This window comes from Callorhinus ursinus, unplaced genomic scaffold (genome assembly GCF_003265705.2).
Source record: "Callorhinus ursinus isolate GAN/ISIS: 27379988/994484 unplaced genomic scaffold, GSC_fseal_2.0 scaffold9, whole genome shotgun sequence".
Classification (NCBI taxonomy): Eukaryota; Metazoa; Chordata; class Mammalia; order Carnivora; family Otariidae; genus Callorhinus; species Callorhinus ursinus.
This window is the reverse complement of record NW_027397071.1, coordinates 48,829,680-48,855,352: the sequence shown is the minus strand read 5'-3', so window position 1 is coordinate 48,855,352 and position 25,673 is coordinate 48,829,680. Positions and strand designations below refer to the sequence as shown.

The 25,673-nt window shown below is 44.0% G+C and overlaps 1 protein-coding gene across 4 annotated transcripts in view; it reads left to right on the top strand.

The window, feature by feature from the left end:
• CACHD1 (cache domain containing 1) overlaps positions 1 to 20,232 on the top strand; it is a 208,569-nt gene extending 188,337 nt beyond the window's left edge. For 2 of the 4 annotated variants that reach the window (XM_073896600.1, XM_073896601.1), the window contains 10 exons: positions 1,104 to 1,203; positions 1,296 to 1,412; positions 3,385 to 3,545; positions 3,879 to 3,965; positions 4,998 to 5,114; positions 6,326 to 6,477; positions 7,781 to 7,942; positions 9,238 to 9,315; positions 9,949 to 10,050; positions 17,959 to 20,230. In XM_073896600.1, coding sequence (XP_073752701.1) covers positions 1,104 to 1,203; positions 1,296 to 1,412; positions 3,385 to 3,545; positions 3,879 to 3,965; positions 4,998 to 5,114; positions 6,326 to 6,477; positions 7,781 to 7,942; positions 9,238 to 9,315; positions 9,949 to 10,050; positions 17,959 to 18,197 — 1,315 coding nt within the window. In that variant the 3' untranslated portion in view covers positions 18,198 to 20,230. Of the gene's footprint in view, positions 1 to 1,103; positions 1,204 to 1,295; positions 1,413 to 3,384; positions 3,546 to 3,878; positions 3,966 to 4,997; positions 5,115 to 6,325; positions 6,478 to 7,780; positions 7,943 to 9,237; positions 9,316 to 9,948; positions 10,051 to 11,423; positions 11,547 to 17,958 lie in introns of all 4 variants that reach the window. The other 2 variants (XR_012379441.1, XM_025871769.2) reach the window with 2 other exon arrangements.
• The last annotated feature ends 5,441 nt before the right edge of the window (positions 20,233 to 25,673 follow it).

Here is a 25,673-nt window from a genome sequence, read left to right as displayed (position 1 = left end):
TTTGTTCTTTCATTTTTCTAAGCTGCATGCAATTTATGATTGAGACAAACAGACTTGTCTCGTAACAAGGAGAATAACTGTGGCACAGAATTCTCTGAAAGCGCTTATTTCTCTCTGAGTCAATAATTAGAGGTTTCCCAGCTCTTGGGTGCTAGAAAGCCCAGAAGGTACTTTAGATGTTAACTTAGTTATTAAGCCAAAGTCTTTGTGGGAATTTCAGGCACTTGGACTGTTCCCTTTTACATTTCCTCAGAAACAGGTTCATGGAACTAAAAGAGTCTTCACTTCCTAATTTCAAAAGAACGTGTCTGATCAAAGCCAGGTTATTCCCTTGATTTAATGCAGGACACTCTTTTAAAATAGCTTTCTTATTTCACTCTCATGGCCCCTGCTTCCTATCACTGCTAAATTTCATTGGCCCTTAATAGGGAAATGCAGGATTCATAGCAAAGTGTTACAACAACATGCAGAATAAAATAGAGCAGTGCATAGGCTTGGTTAGAGCAGTTCTAGCTTTGCTTATTTAGTGTTTCCATCAAATATATTTTTGCATGCCCCGGAAGTTTGTATTTCATATTTATTTATCATCAAAAGAAGAAATTGTATGGCTTAAAGTTTGCACCTGTAAATACCCAAGGCCACTTCATTCAGAGTCTTCCTCCTCTGAAAGAAAGAATAAACTTGCCACTTACATATCCTTGCAAAAGATTTTTGAGTCCATCCTCCTCCAACTAAGTGGACACATTCTGTAGGAACTAGGTAGGTAGCCTCAGAGTCAGGTGTAACTTTGTTACCATAAATTGTATACTGGGTAATCTATCAGCTCAAGAATAATGTATCTGTTGGGGCACCTGGGTGGCTCAGTTGATGAAGTGTCTGACTCTTGATCTCAGCTCAGGTCTTGATCAGGGTTGTGAGTTCAAGCCCCACCCTCATTTAAAAAAAATAATAACGTATCTGTCTGCCTGCCTGCCAGGCGACCTTCAGTAAATTTGTTTCAGTGAGGTTTTACCAAGATAAATGCAATTTGGGGGATAAGATAAATGCTCTCTGAAAGTGCAGAAAGTTTGTATTACTGAGGGATGTCCCTTGTTTTGGCACAGGTGCTTCATAATGGAGGACAGGGGTTATCTGGTGGCGCATCCAACCCTCATTGACCCCAAAGGACACGCACCTGTGGAACAACAGCATATTACCCACAAGGTACTTGTTGCGAAGCCGATAGCTCAGTGCTCCCACAGCCTGTGACTCATTAATTACATGGCTTGTGTCTTCTGTCTGCTTGACCTTGCTAGGAGCCCTTGGTAGCAAACGATATCCTGAACCACCCAAACTTTGTAAAGAAAAACCTGTGCAACAGCTTCAGTGACAGAACGGTCCAGAGGTTTTATAAATTCAACACCAGCCTTGTGGTAAGTTGGTCCCTTGCGTTCTCACATCCCGTCCCACCGTGGAATAGGAAACGGAATCATAGTTAATATCTGAGTACGACTCTTGGCTGTTTCATTGCCTGAGAATTACAGAATGATAGAACAGGACCTCAGTCCAGCTCCCCAGCTGGACCAGGATGGGGTGTAAAGCCCAGAGTGGAGAAGTGAATGTTTTAAGGTCTCACACTTGGTGTTTTGTTTTGGTTTTGTTTGTTTAAAGACTCACCCAGCCGAAACCCTTTGAAATGTCTGCAGCAGTCTGTTCCCACACTCTTATGTAAATATGTGCAGCCCCATGTGTTCCCCTCTTCCTGTCTCTCGGAGATCCTGCAGCCTCCTTAAATTCCTAAGGCCAAATTAGGTCATTTCTTGGTCATCCACCCAGTTAGATGGGAACTCTCATGTAGATCATCTAAAAATAACTTCTTTTTTGTAGCTTAGAGTACTCTAAGTATTTGATCCGAGGTAACTGCAAACTTACCTAGATATGGTTTAAGATCCTTAAGAATATTCTTATTAATTTGCAAATAATCTTAGCTGGGAAAGAACTAAAATGGGTAATGGCAGAACCAACATTCAAAAAGTTATTCACGAGGAAGCTCTTTATTTAGAAAAGGTATTTATATCATGAAATATGTAATTAAAAACTTTAAAGATGCATTGGGTTGATTGAAAAATCCTACTCTCAAAAAAGCAGTTGCAAAAACAATTGGAGAACAGAAGAGTTTAAAAAATGAATAGATGAATAGGATAGTGCTTTCAGAGCAAAGGGACTCGTCATGACTCTGGACTTTGCCCCATTCTAAGGAACACTCTCCTTAAAGGAGACATTGACACACTTGAAGTGTGATCAGAAGAAGCTGCCAGGTATGGTTGTTCTAGGAAAGTCTGATTTCCTCTGTGTATCTTCTACTATTTGTACACTGACTTCCTGAGCCTTCAGCAGACAAAGCCAGACTACTCCAGGAGAATTGTTCAGAAACGCAAAATTTTAGTGGAAGATGAATTAGAATAATTTCTTAACAGCTCAAGTTATTCCAAAATGGAACTGGAGCATTTTTGGCTAGTGGAGCTAACAGGATGATAGGCCTATATGATTGCTGATATAGTAGAGGTGGGCATCTTCCAGGCAGTGGAAAATTCATCTAGACCTCTAAGAAACCATTCAGTGCCATGATTCTCAGAGTTCGGCTTATCCTCACCACGCACATATAAGGGATGACTGGCATGGAAATGAGCATGGGATTACTTAGTTGGCCTACTGCATTGGACACACATGCAGAAAAGAAGGACCATACTCAACTTCACAATGCTGCTTTTGAATCTTTGGTTTTCTGTATGGTAGACCAATCTGGCATTTCAAGACTGGCTATCACATTTTCTTGTCATAGAATGAAGAAATGGATGCTTGCTTTAGTTATTTACATATTCTGTTTTATTAAATATTATTTAATATTTAAATATTCTGGAAGCAGGAAACTGGATTCCTAACGAGTTTTTAAATTTTTTTAAATTTTATTCTAGAAGAACAGAGGTTTGTTATCGAAGGTGGGGCAAGGAATGCACATTTTCTGGTGGATTAGGTGTGCCTTTGAATGCATTTTAAACTATTCCTCACCCAAAAGTTGTCTTTCATTGTTTCTTGCACTTATTTTCATGTTATGATGTATTGTAATGTGTTTAAAAAGATTACAAGAACAGCTATAAAAAGCATAGATAAAAGAATAAATAATATATACACAACTGTTAAGTGGGAATTGGGAATTGATCTCCAATGGTATTAAGAAAAAAATTCTCTTTTCCAACTTACAGTGACTCTGTATTACTTTTGTAGTCAGAAATAAAGTTTTATTGTAAGCTATTTTCAGCAGGTGGTTGAAGGGTTGTTTTCACCATGGCGGGGCTGAATCTTTGCATTGTTGTCTGTTACTTCTGACACCTCCGTTGTCTCCAGGGAGATCTGACGAACCTCGTGCATGGCAGCCACTGTTCTAAGTACAGACTGGCGAGGATCCCAGGAACTAATGCGTTCGTTGGCATCGTCAATGAAACGTGCGACTCTCTTGCCTTCTGTGCTTGTAGCATGGTGGATCGGCTCTGTCTCAACTGTCACCGGTAAAAATGCAATGGGGCTCTCGTTACCCCACTGTTGACTATCTGAACCGATGCCAGGCATTTTATAGCGGCATCTGCAAAATAAACAGAAAGCACAGGGGTGTGTCCCGGAGAAGAGGGAGGTCCTGGTTACTGAGGTATTTCCAGCTGTGCAGTTTGCTGAAGAGTCGTGGATTGAAGCCAATTATATATTTAAACCTTTAGTGCAACTTCCCTTTGACTGTCTCTTTTAACTAGCTCACAGTGTCTTCTGTTTTCCTTCTTCTGGTACGTGTACAGTATAAAAAGTTTGTCAGTGACCCTCTGCATAGTGATTTTCCTTTTGCCCTTCAGAATGGAACAAAATGAATGCGAATGTCCCTGTGAGTGCCCTCTAGAGGTCAATGAGTGCACCGGCAACCTCACCAATGCAGAGAACCGGTAAAACATACATAGTACATAAATATGTGTAATATATATGTTGTACACACTGGGAGCCTCCTTTATTTTTTTTTTAAGATTTTGTTTATTTGAGAGAAAGAATGAGAGAGAGAGAGAGCATGAGAGGGGGTTGGGTCAGAGTGAGAAGCGGACTCCCTGCCGAGCAGGGAGCCCGATGCGGGACTCGATCCTGGGACTCCAGGATCATGACCTGAGCCGAAGGCAGTCGCTTAACCAACTGAGCCACCCAGGCACCCTGGGAGCCTCCTTTATAGATTTGTTTTGGGTTGTGGTATAAGAAGGTGATTCATTCCAATAACTGTTCCCCGAGTCAGATTTCAAGCCTTAAAATGAAGTCCTCTTTCAGGTTTACATTCAAATGCTGTGAAAATGTTTAAAATTATTTGTGGTCCACACAAAAACGATGAGACTATTGCAAGCATTTCACTAAGTGTCCGCCACGCATCAGATACTTTATGCACATTGTGTCACTTTGTTTTCAAATTAACCCTGTGATAAATCTGTAGGTACCTTTCATGCGCACATGCTTACGCCTAACCTAGTGTTCTTCATATTATTAGTGACAAATCTTAAGACCACAGTTAAATAAGTTGGGGTAAATCCCTTCTCTAGAACTTAAATGAAGGAATCCTGTGTGTGCTGATATACAGGTGTATGTTTAAGCATAGAAAAAAATGTCTAAAGGGACCCTCATTAAACTGTTAATAGTGATTACCTTGGAAAAGAATGATTTAGAATGGTAAGTCAGGGAGATAACTTTCACTTCTGATTATATACATTCCTGTTTTGTGGAATATTTATGACTTCCTTTTTATATATCTATATAAATTATTGTACATAAAGATGAACAAATTGAAGCTCAGAGTGGTTAAATGATTGGCCCAAGGTTACATCTAGTTAAGTGGCCAGGATTCAAACCCAGATCTGTGTGACGCTATCAAGGGCCAGGGGCATGATGAGTTTGGAATGTGAGCGGTGTTGGTCCTAACCTCCAGACTTGCTCCTGCCTAGAAACCCAAGCTGCGAGGTCCACCAGGAGCCAGTGACATACACAGCTATTGACCCTGGCCTGCAAGATGCCCTTCACCAGTGTGTCAACAGTCGGTGCAGCCAGAGGATGGAAAGCGGGTAAGCCTTGCCCAGTGCTTGCGTTTACATCGACACAATCACTGCAGGAGTAGAACCGAGTAAAGAATGGTGACTAGCAGCCTCATTGGGCTTTTCCAGCTGGTATTTAGAATTCTCTTTCTTGATATTTTTTAAAGGTGTACCAGTTTTTCAGACCCAAAAATGATTCCTATGAGCCTTTTATCCAGCAGACTTAATGTTGTCCAGTTTCCAAGTAGTTGTAGCTACTTGGCATTTGTATTGCATGTTAGTCACCTCATCTGTGGACGGGAAAGTTACTCTTGGAATAAAGGCATGAGAGGGGACCTGGCCCGAAGAAGCAAGGGCGAAGGGGGGGGAATCTCTTGGGTTCCTGAACCAGAACCCAGCTCTATGTGTGACACACCATAGCTCATCGATTCTGCTTTCTTAGAAAGCAGGTAGGTTTCATGGTAGCTTTGAGAACCAAAACTGCATGTCCCCTACTCCCTCTCCCTCCTCTCTAGGATGTTTGGGACTAGCCGTCATGGGGATAGTGTCTGTGGTGGACTACAGGGGTGGGAGTGGGGTGATTTGTTTCTTGCGATTGCAGGTTGCCATTTGATTAAACAGTCAGTGGGTGGAAGGGGCAGCCAGTTCTACTTTTAGTGCATGTTTTAGCAAAGGAATGGTCGGGCATCAGATAGATGAATTTGGGATGTTGGGCAGTAACTCAAAATTAGTTAAATTTGAGAAACCCTGCACACATCCTCTTAGAAAGTCATAATGCACTTAACATATAAAAAGTTCTAAGAAACTGGCAGTAAGGAAACCTGTTTAATGGATCTAGTATTTCCCCAATTTATTTGACCACTTTTCCTTCCTTTTTTTTTTTTTCTTTAAATGACCCTACACTTGGGGTCAGGACAAAGTCTAACAAACTTTGGGGCCATTTGGTCTTGTAAGATGATTTGGGATAATCCTGCACTAATCTGTGATGTGTGGATTTTGTGGTATGATCCACAGGGAGAACGGTTTTATTTCTCTCATTTCCAAGCTGTTGAGAGACATAAAACAGCTATCCCCTGGCAGACTGTTGTTATCCTTCTTTTATAAGGAAAGGAAACTAAAGCTCAAGGACTTACAGCACTAGTAAGTGATGGAGCTCTTGAGAGCTGTCTGATGCCCAAGTCCATACGCTGTCCCCTGCCCAGCCCTGCTTCCTTGAACACTCAGCATCGTCTTTCTGGCAGGGACTGCTTTGGTGTGCTGGACTGTGAATGGTGCATGGTGGACAGTGATGGAAAGACTCACCTGGACAAATCCTACTGTGCACCCCAGAAAGAATGTTTCGGGGGAATCGTGGGAGCCAAAAGTCCTTACGTGGATGACATGGGAGCGATAGGTATGTTTGTTGGGAACCCGGACTATTTTGATTCTTGAATACGTTTTTGGTTTTTTTTGTTTTTTGGCCTCTACACTAGGACAAAACTCTTAAAAATGATCCCCTACCCCATTTTCCTCTTTCCTTTGCCAGTAGTTTTTAGTTACAAAACCAAGGCAGATAATTACCTCCAAAGCTGGCCAGATATTCTGTGCAGGGTAACCAGCCATGATTCCTGCCAAATTTTACAAGCCTGGAATCCATTCCCATAAAGCTTGTTCTGAGAAGCATCAGGCCTGGTTTCCGCGTGGCTGAACTGTGGCGTTTGTTTGAATGTGAGTCCCAGCTGTCAGAAAAACAGGGCCAGCGATGGGTGGAGTGACCAGTGCGTGGCCGTCTCCTGCTGCGGCCCTCCCTCCCTTACGATGTTTGCAAAGCAGGAGTCTTGTGGCTCCAAATCCGTACTTAAGGGGTTGGGGTCAACAGAAGCCAGAGCTACCTAATGTGGTCCGGGTAGCTTAGGGTGAGGGACAGGGACCCTGTAGGGAGGAATATGTCTGGGATCAGGCCGCAAGACCTCAAAAATTCCACCTGCCTACCTCCACTAAGATTTTCTCAGTGTCTTTCTAGAGCTAGCTCAAGGTCCTAAAGCTTACCCAGCAGGTGAGCTACTTAAACCTTTATTTTTTTTTTTAACATCTCCCCACATTAACCTGTCTGCAAAAGAAAAGCTCCTCCTAGGTGAGGAAGGGTCCTGAGCTCACATATTACCCCTGAACCAGGTGAGGACACAGTCGAAGTGACCTTGTTCTAAGACATCCCTTTATATGTCCACCTGCAGTCTCCTGCATGGGGGTGCAATCAGTGTTTTAAAGGGAATCCATAAGCTTTGAAATGTGATCTTTTTTAGGGGTTGTGTGACAGATCCATTGGCATAAAGGACACCAGATACAATAAATCTGTGCCAAGAGGCTTGCGTTGCCCTCACCTCTGTACGACATGACTTCTCTTTCAAGAGGAGCCCACACCCTGGGGAGCGAGGCTCTTGGCCCTGGGCAGCCCATATTTAAGTGCTTCTCGTCTCCTCACTGATTTTTTAGTAGTCCTTGCCGGGGCTGCTCTTGCTGGGCCAAGCAACCAACATTTCAGTTGAGAACCAGGGATTAAAGGAAGCCCCTACTCACATGTTCTGGTGGGTTCTCTTTGACACATTCAAGACTTAGAGTAGCTGCCCTTGTCTCCACCACACCCTACCCCGGTCCTCACTTCCTGCCACACTGGGGAAATCGTTACGAGGGACATCTGTTTGTTTATTTGAACAAAGGTGATGAGGTGGTCACGTTGAACATGATTAAAAGTGCCCCCGTGGGTCCCGTGGCCGGAGGCATCATGGGCTGCATCATGGTCCTGGTCCTTGCTGTGTATGCCTACCGCCATCAGATTCATCGCCGGAGTCATCAGCACATGTCTCCTCTGGCTGCCCAAGGTGAGCTCCAAATGAATCCAACGCTCCCCCAGGAGGCCGCAGCCTCCCTCGTGTCCTTCCGAAGCTGGAAGGACAGCAACCGATCACACAAGCCGCTGAGCACTCAGAAGAACAGCGCTGCGATTTCCGCTTCCGTGGAGTAGGATTCGCAAGTCCCCAAAGCCTCCTTTCCTCCTTTAGCCCATGGCTCATTCTTCAGTATCTAAACCCTGCAAGTTTCATTTTGATTCCCCAGAAAAGCCCTAGATGCTCTCTCCTCTTCTGCAGCATTAGCCTACCGCAGTCCGCCTCTGGAATAAGCCAGTCAGGGGAGCTGGGATGCTGAGTGGGAAGTTTGGTTCTTCCCTCGGCTCCGAAGTGCTGTCTCTGCTGTTCCAGACAGGCGGAGCAAAGATCCCCCAGGCCACGATTGGCAGGACCATGAATCCGTTCTGTTGCTGCTATTATTACATACTGTGAATGAACACGTTCAAAGCAACAATCACATCTCTTAGATGAGAGAAGTAATTGAAGTCAGAAACAAAATGAATAACCTGCAGTCATGGTCTCCATTCCAACAGTTAAATGTGGTATCTGTGCTGGTTTGCGAGGACAAAACCATTGAATGGCCATCCCCAGCCTCCTTAAAAGCTGTCAGGGATATGCTAACCTGACCTTTATGGAGATAAGGCTCACTCACCATTCTTCCTGGACTTGGTCGGGAGCCACTTTGCTCAGCAGTACGGACAGGTTGATGTTGGACTGTTTCACTGTGGCCACAGTCTTGATGAGGGGGAAGGAGGGAAGATCTTGGGATAATGTTTTCTGATGGAGTAACAGGGCTAATCACAAAGCTCCTTCCCCCTGGTAAGATTTGGGTACCAGGATTGCCCCTTGATCAGGATGTGACTATCATCCAATGTAAACCTTATGCCTGGCCTTTGATAGGGTTTTGTAACCCCATTTCATCAGCACAGTTAGCCATGGCCTCAGACCCCTTCCTTCTGTTTCAGGTACATTAGTAGAGAATTAAAGATTCATTAGCCTCTATCAATTTATTTTCTCCTTTCTTCAGAAGTTAACCTCAGGTGCCTCTCTTGATTATTCACTTCTGGTCCTCCCTCTTCTGATTCCTGCTCCCTCCTCCTTAAAAATAAAATAAAATAGATGGGACATCAGTTTATTGTCTTCCAAGTTTGGACTCATTCTTGATGGAATGCTGTCAGCAGCCAGCAAACGAGCGCTCCGTAGGGTATTGAAGCGGGTGATTTTGTTTGATTAAATAGTCCTGTTTCTCTCTTTTTGATGATGGGTAGAAATGTCCGTGCGTATGTCCAGCCTGGAGAATGACAGAGATGAAAGGGATGATGAGAGCCGAGAGGACAGAGGCATCAGTGAGTACTCAGGCCGCCTCACTGTGGAATGTGCTGGCAGGAGGCTAACCCACGGTAGACGCTCTTTCTTACATCCTTTTGGCTTATATTAGAATTTCAGAATCTTTGACATGACTGGGGCTTTTCCTCCCCCATTTTCATTAGGAATAAGCGTAGGTGCTTGCTTTGTTTTAGAAAAATCTTAAAAGATTCCAGGATGTTCCTTTTTGCATGAAGTGCTTTGGCCTAAAACCCCTCACCCTACCTTTTCTTTCTCCTCCTCCTTGCTTTCCAGCATAGTATTATTTCAGAAAGGCAATCATTGGGCATACATTGTTTTAATCCCTCGAGGAATTAAAATGTAGATACCTCGGGGTGGGGTGGGGGAGGAGTATTTCTTTATCAAAATAGAGTTCCATTAAAGATACATACCTTGGCGTTCGACTCTATAGAACATATCTTCTTAATGCACGTTGGAGACCTGTAATCAGGGGCCTCTTACTGCCGCTAATCCTCACAATTAAAAAAATTACTTATTCTCTCTCTCCAAAGAATAGCTCCCCCGAACGTGTGATTGAGCCTGCTCAGAGCAAATGTGCTTGATACAATAAAGATGCTGGCATCAGAGTGACTAACTGTCCTTGCTTCCCGCAGTCAGCAATACTAGGTTTATAGCTGCAGTCATCGAACGACACGCACACAGCCCAGAAAGGAGGCGTCGCTACTGGGGTCGATCGGGAACAGAAAGCGATCATGGTAAGGTCTAGTTCCTTCTGAGGAACCCGTTGGGCTCCTGTGGGCCATTGCTCACACCCACACTTCTCCCTCCTGTTCTGTGCTCAAATTAATTACTTTGACATAGTTTTCCAAAGGACACATTCCAACATGGTGTGTTTATAGGAACCCCATAGTTTTGATTATGTCTCTGCACTCCCAGGCGTAAGTGAGAGGACCTCTGGGCACACAGATTGCTTTCTAGGTGTTCTCCATGCATAAGGATTCACGTTGTCTAAATGGAACCTGCTTACCACTCCGCTTGATCCTTGGTAATTGGCATCCTCGTTGGTCCTACTGAGCAGTGTTGTTAGTTGGCAAACACCAGCATCCTCAAGGGCGCTGTCAGTTATTACACTTTGTATATGACAGGAGTCCATGCTTCCTTCTGGAATTCCCCGTCCTGACCTCCAGCCTTACCTGGAAGGTTCAGGGAAGGCTTCACCAAGGAGACAACAATTTGCACTGGGCCTAAAGGGTGATGAAAGAAAAGTTGGGGGCAAAGGATATTAGAGGCAAAGGGACTGGTGTAGAGAGTTAATCATGGCGGTTGTATAAGGTGTATAAGCTCTAAGATGCTCAGAAAGGGTAGAGGTTAGATCGTGAAGAGACACCAAGGCTGAGCAGGCTGTGAATTAATCAAGTCCACATGCTGTGTGGAAGACTTGGCCGCCACCTAGACGCATGGCTTGGCCTCACAGAGAACCACGGCCATGTTGTTGGAGTGGCAGGAGTGTGGGGCCTTTCCTGTAATTGGAAGATGTTTTTATTTTTCATAGGGTTGTTTAATTTTCCAGAAATCTTTATTTTCTTCCCAGAACCAGGTCTTTTTTAAGTGGGTAGATAATGCATTGATACCTTTTTGACTCTTCTTTCTCCACATCTACCCTGGGGAAAAAAAAAAAAGAGGGGGGATATCTTCAAACAGTGCACTCCCACCCCTGTGCTAAAAAATGCACGAGTGGGTATTCATCAAGGAGACCAGTGCAGCCTTTTACATGAGAGCCAGGGATTCAAACTCCCTTTGGAAAACAGGAGAAGCCAAAACCCTGATTTGTAAATCGGAGGCTCCTAATTTGGGCTTTGAATGACATTGTTCCCAACAACTAAGTAGAAACTTCAGGTTTCTATGGAGAGTCAAAGCACAACTTAAATTTTTCAGTTTCTTTGACTTTCTGCTTTTTTTTCCCCCTAAAAACCTTTGAACCTGCATAAATTCATTCTGCCAGGCAGTTCTGTGTCTCTTCTCCTTTGAATAATAAAACAGGTTTGAGGCTACTAAAGTTCAACAGAAATAATTTCTTATTCAGCAGAAATACTGAATCCTTTCTCTCTTTCTCTCTCTCTCTCCCCAGATAGAAATTGCTTCAATACGAAATTGGAATTCTGAGTGACGTTTACAATGTTCCATTAGCTCTCCCATTGTCTTAGGAAAATGGCATATGAAGCAACAGCTTAGATAAAAGGAAGAGTGCAGTGTCAGTATCTGAAAGCTAAGGAATCTAGCTAAGGGCTTGCTTTCTTTCATTTTTCACAATAATTGGATGCCTGTTATCCCCAAGGAATGAAAAATAGTTTCTCATGCAGACAGAATGCAACACCAAAAGAAATGGAAAGCATTGACATGCCACATACTTCTGAATGCACCACAAAATCAATAGCATTTAACTGCATGTTGTCCTATCCCTGGGCCTGCATGGCAGGTCACTAAAAGCGGTGGCATCAAGTGCTCATGTCCCTGTGATGCCAAGAATAAGCCATAGGTCCACGTTACAACAAGGAAATCTAATTCAATTGTTTCGTCAGCACACTTCTTCCTCAGCTCTGTGTTCTTCTACTTGGTGAATGTATTGGGCACCTGCTCTTTGCTGGGCCCGGTGGAGGGACCTGGTGAAGGGACGGCCTCGTTTCTGTGAGGCAGAGGGTATGGAGGAGCTTATAAGATAGGGTCAAGCACAGCTCCCTGGGAGCCCCCCTCTCCCCGTCTCCCCAGGTTACGAGATTTTAGTGAGACTACTTGGACCTTAGTGTCCTAACGATTGAAAGGGGAAGAGAAACTTCTTCCTGGTGAAGTTGTAAACATTAAATGCGATAACTTACGGCAGGCATGTTGAGCTCAGCCTGCCTCGGTACCCACTCTGCCCTCAAGGAATTTACAGTCTAGCAGGAAACTGTAAATAAATGCATGTATTCATAAGATGGATAAAAAGCTGGCTATGACAGCTTCCTTAAAGGCCCAGAAGAAAGCAGAAGATAGGGAGATAGTTCACTTTTATCAGCACGTACATCATGGACGTCCCCTGAGCGGGGAAGGTGGCATTGGTACTGGCCCTTGAACTGGTAAAATCCTAGCCCCGTGGTTCTTTGCAACCCAGTGAGCTTGTTTCCACATGAGTCCTTGGGTCTGATACACAAAGGGGAAACTCAGAAGAATAAAATACATAAATATGTAAGTACTGAACAGACTAGACTTTCATGGTATGGTTTAGAATTGTGATAGTCCAAGAATTAAAACTGAACGTTACCAAGCCAAACTTGGAGACTCCAAGCTGCATTTTTATTTAGACATACAGTTGACCCTTGAACGTCGTGGGCATAAGGAGCACTGACAGCACAGTCAGAAATCCACGTATGACTTCTGACTCCCCAAGTACTTGACGACTAATAGTCTACTGTTGACCGGAAGCCTTACCAATAACATAAACAGGGGAGTAACACACATGTTGTATGTTACATGTATTATATACTGTATTCATACAACGAAGTAAGCTAGAGAAAAGAAAATGTTAAGAAAACCCCAAGAGAAAAATGCACTTACAGTACTGTCCTGTATTTCTGGAAAACCGGCCTCTAAGTGGACCCACGTAGTTCAAACCCCTTTTGTTCAAGTGTCTGTGGTATTTCATGTGGCCAAGAGAGTTTTGTGTTTCAGAGGAACCTTATTTTAATTTCTCTATATTAAAAAAACTACTCCAAATAGGAGTCGTTTTTGAAAGTGACAAAAAAATTTTTGTCAATATTCTAAGACCACTTAGAATGATTGTTTTTTCAGCACTTGACTGTTTCTTGTTACACTCACAAGTAGTGATTTAAAAAATTACTCCCTGCTGATGCTTTTAATTCTGTATATGCTCTACCCACTATCTCTCCTGAAAATATCATGTTCTAATTATCAACTGGCTTATTTTTAAGTTAAAAACCTCCAACGTGTATTTGTTCCTTGTGAATTCATGTGTTTACTATTTCATTAGAAACTTTATGCAAATGTATATTAAGGCACATTTCTTCTTTGTAAAAGGGAAATTTCCTCCTTGTGAAGCAGATTCCAAAAAGCTTAAAAGGCAAATGCTGAGCTTTGAAAACCTGGTCAAAAACTACACAGTGTACCCTGAGACCATTTTCTAAAGATGCACAGGTATTCTCCTGCAGTTACTCTCTGTGGCCACAAGGTGGAGAGTGAGTTGTCGTCCCCAACCCCCACCCCCTCCCACCGCCACCCCCACCCCCACAGAGGGACCTAACATCCCTAACCATCAAGAGAGGTTTCTCAGGAACCATCAGCTAAATATGTAAGCAGAATACCAAAGAGCAACAGCCTAATCTTGACTCTTCTGTTCTTAATGAACACCTGGCCTCCTTTCTGAAGCCTACTTTTTGCTTGAGGTCATCTTTGCAAAGACTTTACTGTGTACACGTTTGGATAGTAAAGAAATCTTTCCTTTGAAAGTGTTTGCTGATATCCTTTGTGTTTTCAAAAGAGCTTCCCCCTCCATGAGTCAGACTGAGTCTGTCTTATTCATCACTGTTCCCAGCACTCAACGGAATTGCCTGGTGCTAAGTAAACACTCCATTTGTTAAGTGAGAGCAAGTGCTTGGCTTTTTCCTCCTCCTTTACAGCTTGCTATCCCTCCCTCCAGATTTTTATTAATTATTGAGATAAGAGGAAGCCTGAGTAACTTACAGAGGGGTTGAGCAATGCCCCCAGAGCAAGTGGTTCACTTTGGAAGAGCGTCTGCTAGGGGGGTTCCCATCAGAGAGCAAGAGCAGGAGAAATGGGGTGCTCCTGAATTGCTTTGGGAACAGCTCTACCATCAGAACCACCCCGAGCCTATGACCAGCCAGGTTCAGGGCATCCCTGCACCCTTAAGTTGGAAGCCCTGGGCAGGGCCCAGTGAATCCTGGAGTGTCTTCATTATTAGGTGAGCCTGCGGAATGTCACACCACATAAAGCCATAGATAACTCAAAATAATTAATGCCATTGCTTTGGGAGCATAGTAATGTGATTTTTGAAAAACGAAGTGTCTTTGGTGTTCTGCTTTGTGTGAGGCATTGTGTGGAATATTAGGAGTACAGAAATAAGGATTTGCCAATGGACAAGGCAGCCCTAAAGTTTATTATATAGTAAAAACCTAAGAGAGAGATGTGCACAGAATGCCATTTAAACTCACAGAAGGGGCATCCGACTGCATGTGGGCTGAAGGCTGGGGTTTGGGTTGCTTCCCAGAGAAGACCTTTAAAAACTGAAGCCTGAAGCACAATAGCCAGACGAGGGTTGGGGGGGGTGGTGAGCCAGGCAGACGGCCTGTCACGAATGTGCAAATGAGTTAACAGTTACCATGGGCGCTTGTAAATGAGTAGAGATGGGAAACCATTCAGGATATACTTGGAGGCAGATAAAGACAGCCTAGCGTGAACGGCTGGCCAACAATAATCAACAAAGACACCGAGATTTTGCCGAAAGTGTATTTTCTCCTCCAGTCCCCTATGTGTGAAGCACGTGGTAGCTTAAGCACACACAGCACTTGGTAGCTGGAGTTTCAGAGCCTGCTGTCCGGTCGTACGTTCCAGACCGAGCACGGCCCAAGCTGAGAAACTCACTGGGGCTCCTGATCCCGTACTCTTGAGGAAACGCATCCCTCTTTCCCCAGCTCCTGAACCTAGACGCCCTCAGTGTTGTCCACGGATGTCAGCCCTCCTGGCATCTTCACGGGGCCAGGCCATTTGGCCACCACATTCAGCCGACTCTGCACCCCAGTGGTCCCTTGAAGCCAGCTACGTGCTCTTAACACCGCTCCTGTCCCTTCAGGTCCTCGTCATCTCCTGGGCCAGCACTCCGGCCTCCTGTCCCCTGAGCCTTGATCCCTCCTTCCTTCTGCCCAGCCTCCTCGTTGCCACAAGGATCCTCTTCAAACACCTTATGTCATTGCTACCATCCTACCCCCCCTTGCCTGTTACCCTAAATCCCAGCTCCTAGCTCGACCGGCCTTCTTGATCTGGTCCGAGCCCGTGTGTCCAGCGGTGTCTCCTGCGTCTTTCTCCCCCATACTGAGCTTTTTTATCATCCCCCAAGCCCACCAGAGACTTTCAGGCTACTGTGTCTTTGTATTTGCCTATCTCCTGGCCTGCAGTACATTTCCACCCCTCTCTTTACCTAATGAACACCTTCTCTCCCACGAGGCCTACCTTAAGAGTCCTCAGGTATCCTAAGCCAAGTTAACCAGCTTTGGTATTCCTTTCGGTATGCCTCTGTTTTGTGTTTCCCCTTCTTGACTGTGGGTTTCTTGGGAGCTGGGGCCTCACCTTTACCCCTTTTTCTGGTGAGCTCCCCCCGACCTGGCACCGAGAAGACACTCCGTGATGATAGACCTGTACGTCAGTTAGCTCCTTCTCTTCGGCCCTGACTTCTCATGGCCAACATTCCTGCCTTTCTGGCTAGACATCTCCACAGACTCTCAAATCAAGATGTCTGAAACAAAATTCGTTTTCATTCCTGAGACTGGGGATCTCCGAGTCTTAGCATCCTGACTCTGAGTCACAGTCCCCTTTAACCACCTCTCAGCAGCCCCCACAACCCCCTCACTTTTGATAGCTTACCAACTTCCCTTGTTTCCGCTCCTGAGATACTTTTAAATCTGTCCAGTCCCACACCCCTAGTTTTGATTCTTAATCTCTCATCTGGACTGTCGAAATAACCTCTTAACCGTCCCCCTCTCTCTCCTTTTTATTCATTAAAAAAAAGCTGCCATCAGAACTCTCTTTGAAACACAGAAACTGTCTTGCTCTTTTTTTTCAGTCTGCTCAAAATGTTCTGCTCTTTCTCCATTTTCTCTGCTTCAGCATGGCCTTTATAATCTGACTGTAACTCCCTTTTCCACCTCCCTCCTGCCGCGTTCTCCAGCTACCTACCAGCACCCACCCTGGCCATGCGGTGTAGGAATGGCCTTGGGGTGCCACACCCCGTGGCCTGCCCCTCTGTCCCCTTGCTCCTACCCACCTACCAAACTCCTGCACATCCTTTAAAGCCCAACTAAAATAGGAGTTCTTCCGTGAACCTTTCTCATTCTTCAGCTGGAATTAGTTTATTCCGTGTTCTAGATTTCAGTTCTACCTCAACTATAGCTCTTACCATTGTCCGCAGTAGAATAAACCTAGCTTCACGAAAATGTGTCTCCTGTTCGGTTGTGAAATCCGCAAGGAAAAGAGACATCTCTTATTCATGTTTCATCGCCTCCTTCTCTGGCCCTGTAATGGTCTTGTATCTATGAATAATTGAACAGGTCCGTGCTTGTATTGGCTTTATTTCTCAAGCACTAGCTTTTAAGCTCCTTATACAGGGACCAGGTTTTCACCTTGGTGTCTCCTGCATTGCCTAACACAGTATCTTATACATAGTAGGTGCACAATAAATATTTGTTGGGTTGGACTGGCTTAAATAATTCTGTCATTCGAGAAATGTTTCACTGAGGACAGAGAACTGCCTTTCTCATTTTTGCACAGAGCATACATTTTCAACCACAAACTATTCCGGCTTGGCTGTATGCAAGCACATCAATTTTGCAGCCACAAATGTGACTAGCGCTACCCATGGGTGAGTGCTGATTGATGCTAACCGTAGATGCAGTGGAAATATTAATGAGCTGTCACTTCTCAAAATTCTTAAAGGGGATTTTTGCAATATTTAAAAACATGCCAGGGTTCTTGGAATGGAATCCTTTGATCAGCAAGGCCATTTTCTTTTGAAACATGTATTACTTAGAATACTGAAAGAAATTAATCTTTAAATACAGTGAGCCAGCTTACACAGAGAATAGTTGATTCCTTTGCTGGTTGCCAGGGGTATATGTGGGGTTAGTGTTTCATGGGGTGGAACTTTGGGCAAGTTCATTAACCTCTCTGATCATCGTCTCCCTCGCCTGTAAAAATGAACGTTAAACCACATGCCTTATTGGGGTGTGGGAGCCCCAGGACACTGGCACCTGCCACGGAGCAGATGTGTGGCTGATGGTAGCCGTTGTTTTTGTTCTCACTGTGTTGTGACGTCAAATTCAGGCCTGTCGAAGCCCCGATTCCCCCTCCAACCCCCAACTCCATCCAAGTCCCATTACTTTTTTTCCTTCTGAAGCTGCCTTTTTTTTTTTTTTTCCTTTCTTTAAAATAAAATTAACAGCCCTAATCCTGATCTCCAGGAAAGGTGGAGGAGGATAGCTCCCAAATGTCAGTGGTAGTTCTCTGTGGATCAGAGGGGAATGTGTGGTGATTTTAGTTTTTCTTTTGTTGATTTGGGGATTTGGGAAAAGGCTGCTTGTATGTGTGTGTGTGTGTATATATATATATATATATATATATATATATATATATATATATATATTTCCTTATCTGTGCTCTCTCAGATGTCTAAAACGGTTGTGGTTTTACCGTGTAATTGTGGAAAAAGAATGGCTAACAAAAGATGCCTTAGGAAATAAGTCACTTGCCCGTGTGCTGGCAGGCTGCAGACGTTGGCCGCTGGGTAACACACAGATAGGAACATGTCCCGGTGCCCTAGACATCTGAAGCCCCGGCTCCCTGCGTCTGGAAGCTCTCAGCTGCCTGTTCTGTTCCTTTTCTAGGTTACAGTACCATGAGCCCGCAGGAGGACAGTGAAAATCCCCCGTGCAACAACGACCCCCTGTCAGCGGGGGTCGACGTGGGAAACCACGATGAGGACTTGGATCTGGACGCGCCGCCCCAGACCGCTGCCCTCCTAAGTCACAAATTCCACCACCCGCGCCCCCACCACCCCGCACTGCACCACAGCCACCACTTACAGGCGGCCGTGACAGTACACACTGTCGACGCGGAATGCTAACGCTCCCCTCACCCCCGCCAGAAGACGGGACCTGGGAGGCACAAAATGTTCTGGAGGGGAAGAAGAGCCAGCGTCAGAGACTCTGCCGCAAGAATCCCCTCGCGCGCGGGCGCGTGTGTGTGTGTGTGCGCGCGCGCGCGTGTGTGTGCACACGGGCCCCCGTGCTTCGTCCCGAGTGACTGAACTCCTTTCCTGCCCGTTCACCTGTTTCAAGAGGAGAGACAACAACAGACTCACACTCGTGAAAATGCAAGGCCGGCTCCGAAACGGAGGGGAAGGAAGCCTGATTAATGAACCTGCCATCATGCTAAGGGAATGGAACAGAAGGCAAACCTCCAAACAGAGAGAGACGAAACCTCTAAATGAAACACGGGGAACCTTCGTTAAGCTGAGCCAGAGGAATGTTCCAAGGAGCCAAAAACATTCGGCTCTCTTTAACTGGAAGAGAGAGAAATGTGCCCCGCCGGAGAGTGAGCGAGCAGCACATCCAGGGAGAAATGTGTGCTTTGAAGATGTCGCTTGGTTTCCTAGCAGTACCTAGATACCACAGTTGCTCTCTGGAACTCCTGTTGAGCTCCAAATGATGCATCTCAAAATTTCTAAGTAAAGGATTATTTTTCTACTATTTATTGAACTTTCAAACATTCTCAAACTTTGGGGGAAAGAAAAGGAGACACATGAGAATTTTTCAGCAGTTATCCCTAGCCGTTTTGTGTATGATGAAGTGGTTCTTTGAACTTAGGAGTTCTGTTATTTAACGGATACCATCCCACCGCCCCAAGTCCACAAAATGGGAAAATGAAGAAATCTTTCTCTCTGACCTGTTTACATACATTTCCTTTAGAACATCGTTTTATGGAAACACATCTTTATTTGCAATGCAGTATTCTTTCTCTGTGTTTGACAGAGGTGGGGAGGACAGAGGAATCCAAAATGTTTTTAAAGAAATTTTAATGTTTCTTTTTAACTCCTTTCCACTCCCCGTACAATGCTTTTCTTAGATTTCTACAAAACCTAATGTTATAACCCCGGCCCTTCAGCTAAGGAGGGATGGATTTCTTCTTCTTGTGTTAGAGACTATAAATTTTTAAATGTCCCATTTTGATTGTGAGAATAGTGACTACATAAAGAAAGATGTTTTTAAGATTCACGATTGGTTCTTAATTAAAGATTTCTTCTGATATCCTAATTCAAAGCTGCTGCCAGTTATCCAAGAAGTTACCCACCAAACTGCTTTGTGATGTATACAGAGATAAATAAAATCTGGCTAATATAACATGGGGCATTGTAATTTTAAAGTAGTGTTCTAATTACAGTGATGTATTTTAGATTCACATTTTGTGATTCAAATATGTTATAAAGGCATTCTTGCACCGTGTGTGTGGTAAATCTCCGTTTATATGTAGTTGGAAAAAAAATTCACTGAATAATGTTTTAATGATAGGGTATTAACGATATAATGTAAAAAACAATTGGTTCTTCAGCCGTACAGAAAGTAAACTATATGCGTGCTATCAGGAAACCCCTTCATACTGTGTATAAATTTGCAGTCTAGTGAAATAAAATGTATGAACGGACAGTTTTAGTGTTTAATAGTGATTTGTTAATGTTCCCCTTCTTGTGCCTCAAGGCAAATTACATTCACTTTGTAACCTAGCAGATCAGTCACCAAACTGAAAGTAGGCCTCCCCTCGATGCTGCTGTCAACTTCAGGGGTTTCTGGACATCTTGAATATGCAAAAAATATAAGAAAATGGATAAAATTAAAAGCAAATGTTAGAAAATGTGTGAAACATAGTCCCTTCCCCTCCCCTTGCTGAGCATCTACATGCATGTCAATAATAAAGAAATGGTTGTTCTTGAATTGCTGGAGAGAATGGGTGACTTTCCTGTCTTTCCAGAAAATTAAATCTCTCCATGGGACACCAGTTTGTTTCCTGAGGTTGAGAACCTTTGCGTGATGACACTAGCTTCTTGATGGGGGGAAACTTGGGGTTTTCAAGAAAAGAATCACAAAACATAGAGCTTAATAAAATATGTTAGAGCCTACTCAGATGTAAGAACAGAAATGCATCTTGTGTCTTTTGTGATAAATATCTCCCCTTTCCTAAACTTCAGGGGAAGGTAATTGAATGCTTCTACCTGAAAAGAAAACAGAACTGTGTTTGACAGACCCTCAAGAACATGGCACACAGATTTGCAAGGTTTTATCCTTCGAAGTTCCCTTTCATCTACTCCCCCCAAGTGTTTTGTTTTATTTTTTTAAGATTTTATTTACTTATTTGACGGAGAGACAGCGAGAGAGGGAACACAAGCAGGGGGAGTGGGAGAGGGAGAAGCAGGCTTCCCCGCGGAGCAGGGAGCCCGATGCGGGGCTCGATCCCAGGACCCTGGGATCATGACCTGAGCTGAAGGCAGCCGCTTAACGACTGAGCCACCCAGGTGCCCCCCAAGTGTTGTTTCAACATTTGTTGTTCATGTTCTTGCTTTAAAGGACAATTTCGTGTTTGGAAATTTCTATTACAATGACCTATATTGGTGGCTCTTGCCCCCCAGATAACGTTGCTTGTTAAACACAAGTCGCCCCTGGAATCCTGCAGGAAGGTCCCAGCAATGCCTTCTGGTTCACTAAGGCCCTCTTAATGCCATAACTAATGCTTGTATCAGTGTTGACATGTGTCAACAGCTAAGGGTGCTCCAGGTTACTTGATAAGCTAGAAAAGGGAAATTCCTCTTTGTGGCCCAAACAAAACAGGGTTCAGACCCATCTAGCCTCTCTCAAGTACGTGCTCATCTGCTTTTCTGACACATTTATTTTGGACATTTTGGAAAGTGCGGTTTTTCTTCCTCTGCCTCTTGATTTAACTTGAATGCTCAACTAAGCCTTATTAATATTTTAATTTGAAAAATGTCAGGGACGCCTGGGTGGCTCAGTCGGTTAAGCGTCCACCTTCGGCTCATGATCCCAGGGTCTTAGGATGGAGTCCCGCCTCTGGCTCCCTGCTCAGCGGGGAGCCTGCTTCTCCCTCTGCCTGCTCCCCCTGCTTGTGCTCGCTCTCTCTGACAAATAAAATCTTTTTTAAAAATTGTCAGATTTACTCAGGTTTATTCTGCATGTCAGAGTGATATGTGGAAAGAAATCCTGGAAGATCACTTAAGCTCGTTTCCCTGTGGTGAAAGACTGCTCTAATGATTACTCTTTCAAGAAAAAAAAAAAAAAAACATATCTGGTAGAATAATCAAAATGGATCAGCCCAGTCTTATCTGTGCCATCTTTGGTCTGTTTCTGAAGAGAGGAGTGGTGATTTTCCGGGCTGAAATACAGTGCCATATTCAGAAGTTTTTCTGACTTTTCAGTAAAGAATATTAAGTTGAAAGATCTATTTCTATGGCTGTGATAAGATGCTCTGTTTAGTAGCTAAGGTGTGTTTATCAATATATATAGATCTATAGACATCTGAAATTGTTTAGGCTTTCCTCCAAGCTCCCTCATTGTCCTACGTGGCTAATTAGGGGCTCTTCCCCCCTCCCTTTATTTCAGTGTTTCCTAACCTTTTTAAAAATTAATTACTGCCCCCCTCCTTAGGAGAAAATTTTGACTTAAATTCATCCTTACAAGAAGTTAAATACTAGCAGATAAGGTTTTGTTGGATGGGATGTTGCTTTGGAGGGCTATAAACCATTGTAATAATTTCTTCCTCCCCCAAGAATCCATTTCTTGATGCGATGTATACCTTTGTGCTTTGTGTGTGTGTGTGTGTGTGTGTGGTTTTATTTTCTCCCCAGCTTTATTGAGGTTTAATTGACCTAAAAAATTGTAAGATATTGGGGCACCTGGGTGGCTCAGTCAGTTAAATGTCCAACTCTCAGTTTCTGCTCAGGTCATGATCTCTAGGTCGGGCTCTGTGCTCAGCACAGAGTCTGCTTGAGATTCTTTCCACCACCTCCTCCCTCCCCGTCTCTCTCTCTCTCTAATATAAGATCATTAAAATTGTAAGATATTTAAAATCTACATCATGGTGATTTGATACATGTATTCATTGTGAAAAGATTTCCCCCATTAACGCTTTCTTCATTGATTTATTTTTGGTGAGAACATTGAAGTTCTCTCTTCTACTCTTAGCAGATTTCAATTACACAATACAGTGTTGTCAACTATAGTCACCATGTTTACAGTCGATCCTCAGACTTTTTTCATCTTAGAGTGAAAGTTTGTACCCTTTTACCAACCTCTCCTTATTTCTCCTGCCCCTGTAGCCCCTGGCACCCACTTTTCTACTCTGTTTCTAGGAGTAGAAAAAAAAAAAAAGTATTCTATGTATAAGTGATACCATGTAGTATTTATATTTCTTTGGCTTATTTCACTTAAGCATAATGTCCTTAGGGCCCCTCCATGTTGTCACAAATGGTAGGATCTCCTCATGGCTGAATGTTCGTGCTTTTTGATCTACTTTATGTTAAGAGAAATATCTGCTCCTCTCACCCCCGCAAATCTCAATTTAAATACAACTTCTTTCACGACCAGGTTCCTTAACCCTACTTACCACTCCTGTGCCCGATAAAAAGTGAGTTCTGCCCGTTCAAATCTTCTAAAGCTCCTCTCCACCAGTCATGAGCTTCTGGTTAATCTTGGCTTGGAGGTTAGCTGCGTTTTTGTATGAACTTTTTTATAGCCTCAACTAGACCCTAGCTTCCTAAGAGCGAGGACTATTGTTCTTTGTCGTGCTCGTGGTACCATACCCTGTACTTTGCAGGGAGGGCCTTCAGTGTTGAAAAGATTAAATGTCTAGAGTGTCAACTGCAACCATAATTACAGTTGACCCTTGAAAATCACGAGGTGAGGGTCCCTGACTCCCCACACAGTCATTAGGCTCCCCCAAAACTTAACATTTTTTTTAAAGATTTTATTTATTTGAGAGAGAGAAGAGAGAGCACAAGTGGAGGGAGAGGGAGAAGCAGACTTGCCGCTGAGCAGGGAGCCTGGTGTGGAGCTTGATGCCAGGACCATGGGATCATGAGCCGAAGGCAGATGCTTAACCAATTGAGCCACCCAGGCGCCCCAGAACTTAACTCTTAATAGCCTATTGTTGACCAGAAGCCTCAGCAATAATGTAAACAGTTGATTAACACATATTTTGTGTATTTATCACATACCCTGTTATTACAATAAAGTAAGCTAAAGAAAAAAAATTAAGAAAATCATGAGAAAATAACATTTACAGTACGGTACTTTATCAAAAAAAATATGTAGGGGCACCTGGGTGGCTCAGGCGCCTGGGTGGCTCAGTCGTTGGGCATCTGCCTTCGGCTCAGGTCGTGGTCCCAGGGTCCTGGGATCGGGCCCCCATCGGGCTCCCTGCTCAGCGGGAAGCCTGCTTCTCCCTCTCCCACTCCCCCTGCTTGTGTTCCCTCTTTCACTGTGTCTCTCTCTGTCAAATAAAATCTTTAAAAATATATATATGTATAAGTGGACCCATGCAGTTCAAACCAGTGTTCAAAGGTCAACTGTAATTAGTTACAACAGATATTATACTATTTAAAGTAGTAGATGAAGTAAATTTATTTCTCCAAAATAAGTATTTGCTTAAACAATTAGTACAGTTTGAGGGGGTGGAGCAAGATGGCGGAGGAGTAGGAGACCTGGATTTCGTCTGGTCTCAGGGATTCAGCTGAATAGGGATCAAACCATTCTGAACACCTACGAACTCAACAGGAGACCGAAGAAGAGAGTAGCAACAACTCTCTGAACAGAGAAGCGACCACTTTCTGGAAGGTAGGACGTGCGGAGAAGTGAATCCGAGGCAATATTCGAGAGGATAGACGGCGGGGGAGGGGGCCTCCCCCGGCCGCTTCTGGCAAGTGCTAGAGCCGCGGAGCACAAAATCGGAACTTTTAGAAGTCGGCTCCGCTGAGGGACGTCGCTGCAGTGGCTAAGTGGGGGGTGGAACCCTCGTGGGACAATGTGGTCTCAGGACCCTCGGGGTCACAGAAAGACCGGGGGTGCCTGAGTGCAGCAGAGCTCCCAGGTATCGGAGCGGGGAAGCCGGCTGCAGAGACGGAGCCGAGGCGCGGGCTCTCAGCTCGGGGTTGCCATAAACTGTGATCCGCGGCCCAGTCGGTCCACTGCTCCTCCAGCAGGGACCCAACAAGCGGCAGGGCCGCGGAGACTCCCCTTCCTCCCCCGGGAGGAGCGGCGCGGGAGCGCACCGCAGGGATCTGCTGGGTTTGGAGACTCTACACGGGGTCGGGTGCCAGAGATAGAAACGCTCGGTCACAGGCCGGGTGAGCACGGAGTGCGGCCGGAGACCGGGGACACAGGAGTGACTGACTGCTTTTCTCTGGGGGCGCACTGAGGAGCGGGGCCCCGAGTTCTCGGCTCCTCCAGGGCGGAGATTGGGAGGCCACCATTTTCACTCTCATCTTCCAAAGCTGTACGGAAAGCTTGCAGGGAACAAAAGCTCCTGAGAGCAAACCCAACCAGATTACTTAACCCGGGCCCCAGTAAGGGCGGGGCAATTCCACCTCCGGCAAAGACATTTGGGAACCACGGCAACAGGCCCCTCCCCCAGAAGATCAGCACGAACAGCCAGCAAGCCAAGACCAAGTTTACCGATCAAGGAGAACGGGAGAACTCCAGCGCTAGGGCAATACTGCACATAGAATTCATGGCTTTTTTTACCATTATTCATTAGTTTTTCAAAGTTAATTTTTTACCTGTTTTTTTAATTTTTCTTTTTCCCTTTTTAAACCAACATTTATCAATCCCTTTTTTTAAAAAAACATTTTTTATTTTTCATTTTTAGAGTCATATTTTATCCCTTCATAGTAGCTACCCTTATTTTTGGCATATATATATATAAGTTCTTCTCTCTTTAAAATTTTGAGATACAGTTTCTTCTAACAGATCAAAATATACCCTAAATCACTAGTGTATGGCTTTGTTCTAGTCTCCTGCCTGATCACATTCTCTCCCTTTTTTTTTCTTTTTTTTTAATCTTTCTTTTTTCAAACAACTTCTTATCTTATCAATTCCTTTTATAAAATCTTTTATAATTTTCATCTTTACAGTCATCTTCCATCCCTTCATTGTATCAACCCTTATTTTGTACACATATAAGTCTTTCTTCCTTTAAAATTTTAGGCGGCACTTTTTTCTAACAGACCAAAATACACCCCAAATCTAGTGTGTGGCACTGATCTATGCACTAGCCTGATCATATTTGATCGTATTCTGGGTTTTTTTGTATTGTTCTGTTTTTGTTTTTATCTTTTTCTTTTTTTTTTCTTTCTTTTCTCTTTCTTTTTTCTTTCTTTCCCTTTCTTTTCCCCTGGTTTCAGGTCTTTTCTGATTTGTATAGAGTATATTTGCTGGGGACATTGTTAACCTGTTAGCATTTTGTTCTCTCATTCATCTATTCTCCTCTGGACAAAATGACAAGATGAAAAAAATCACCTCAGCAAAAAGAACAAGAGATA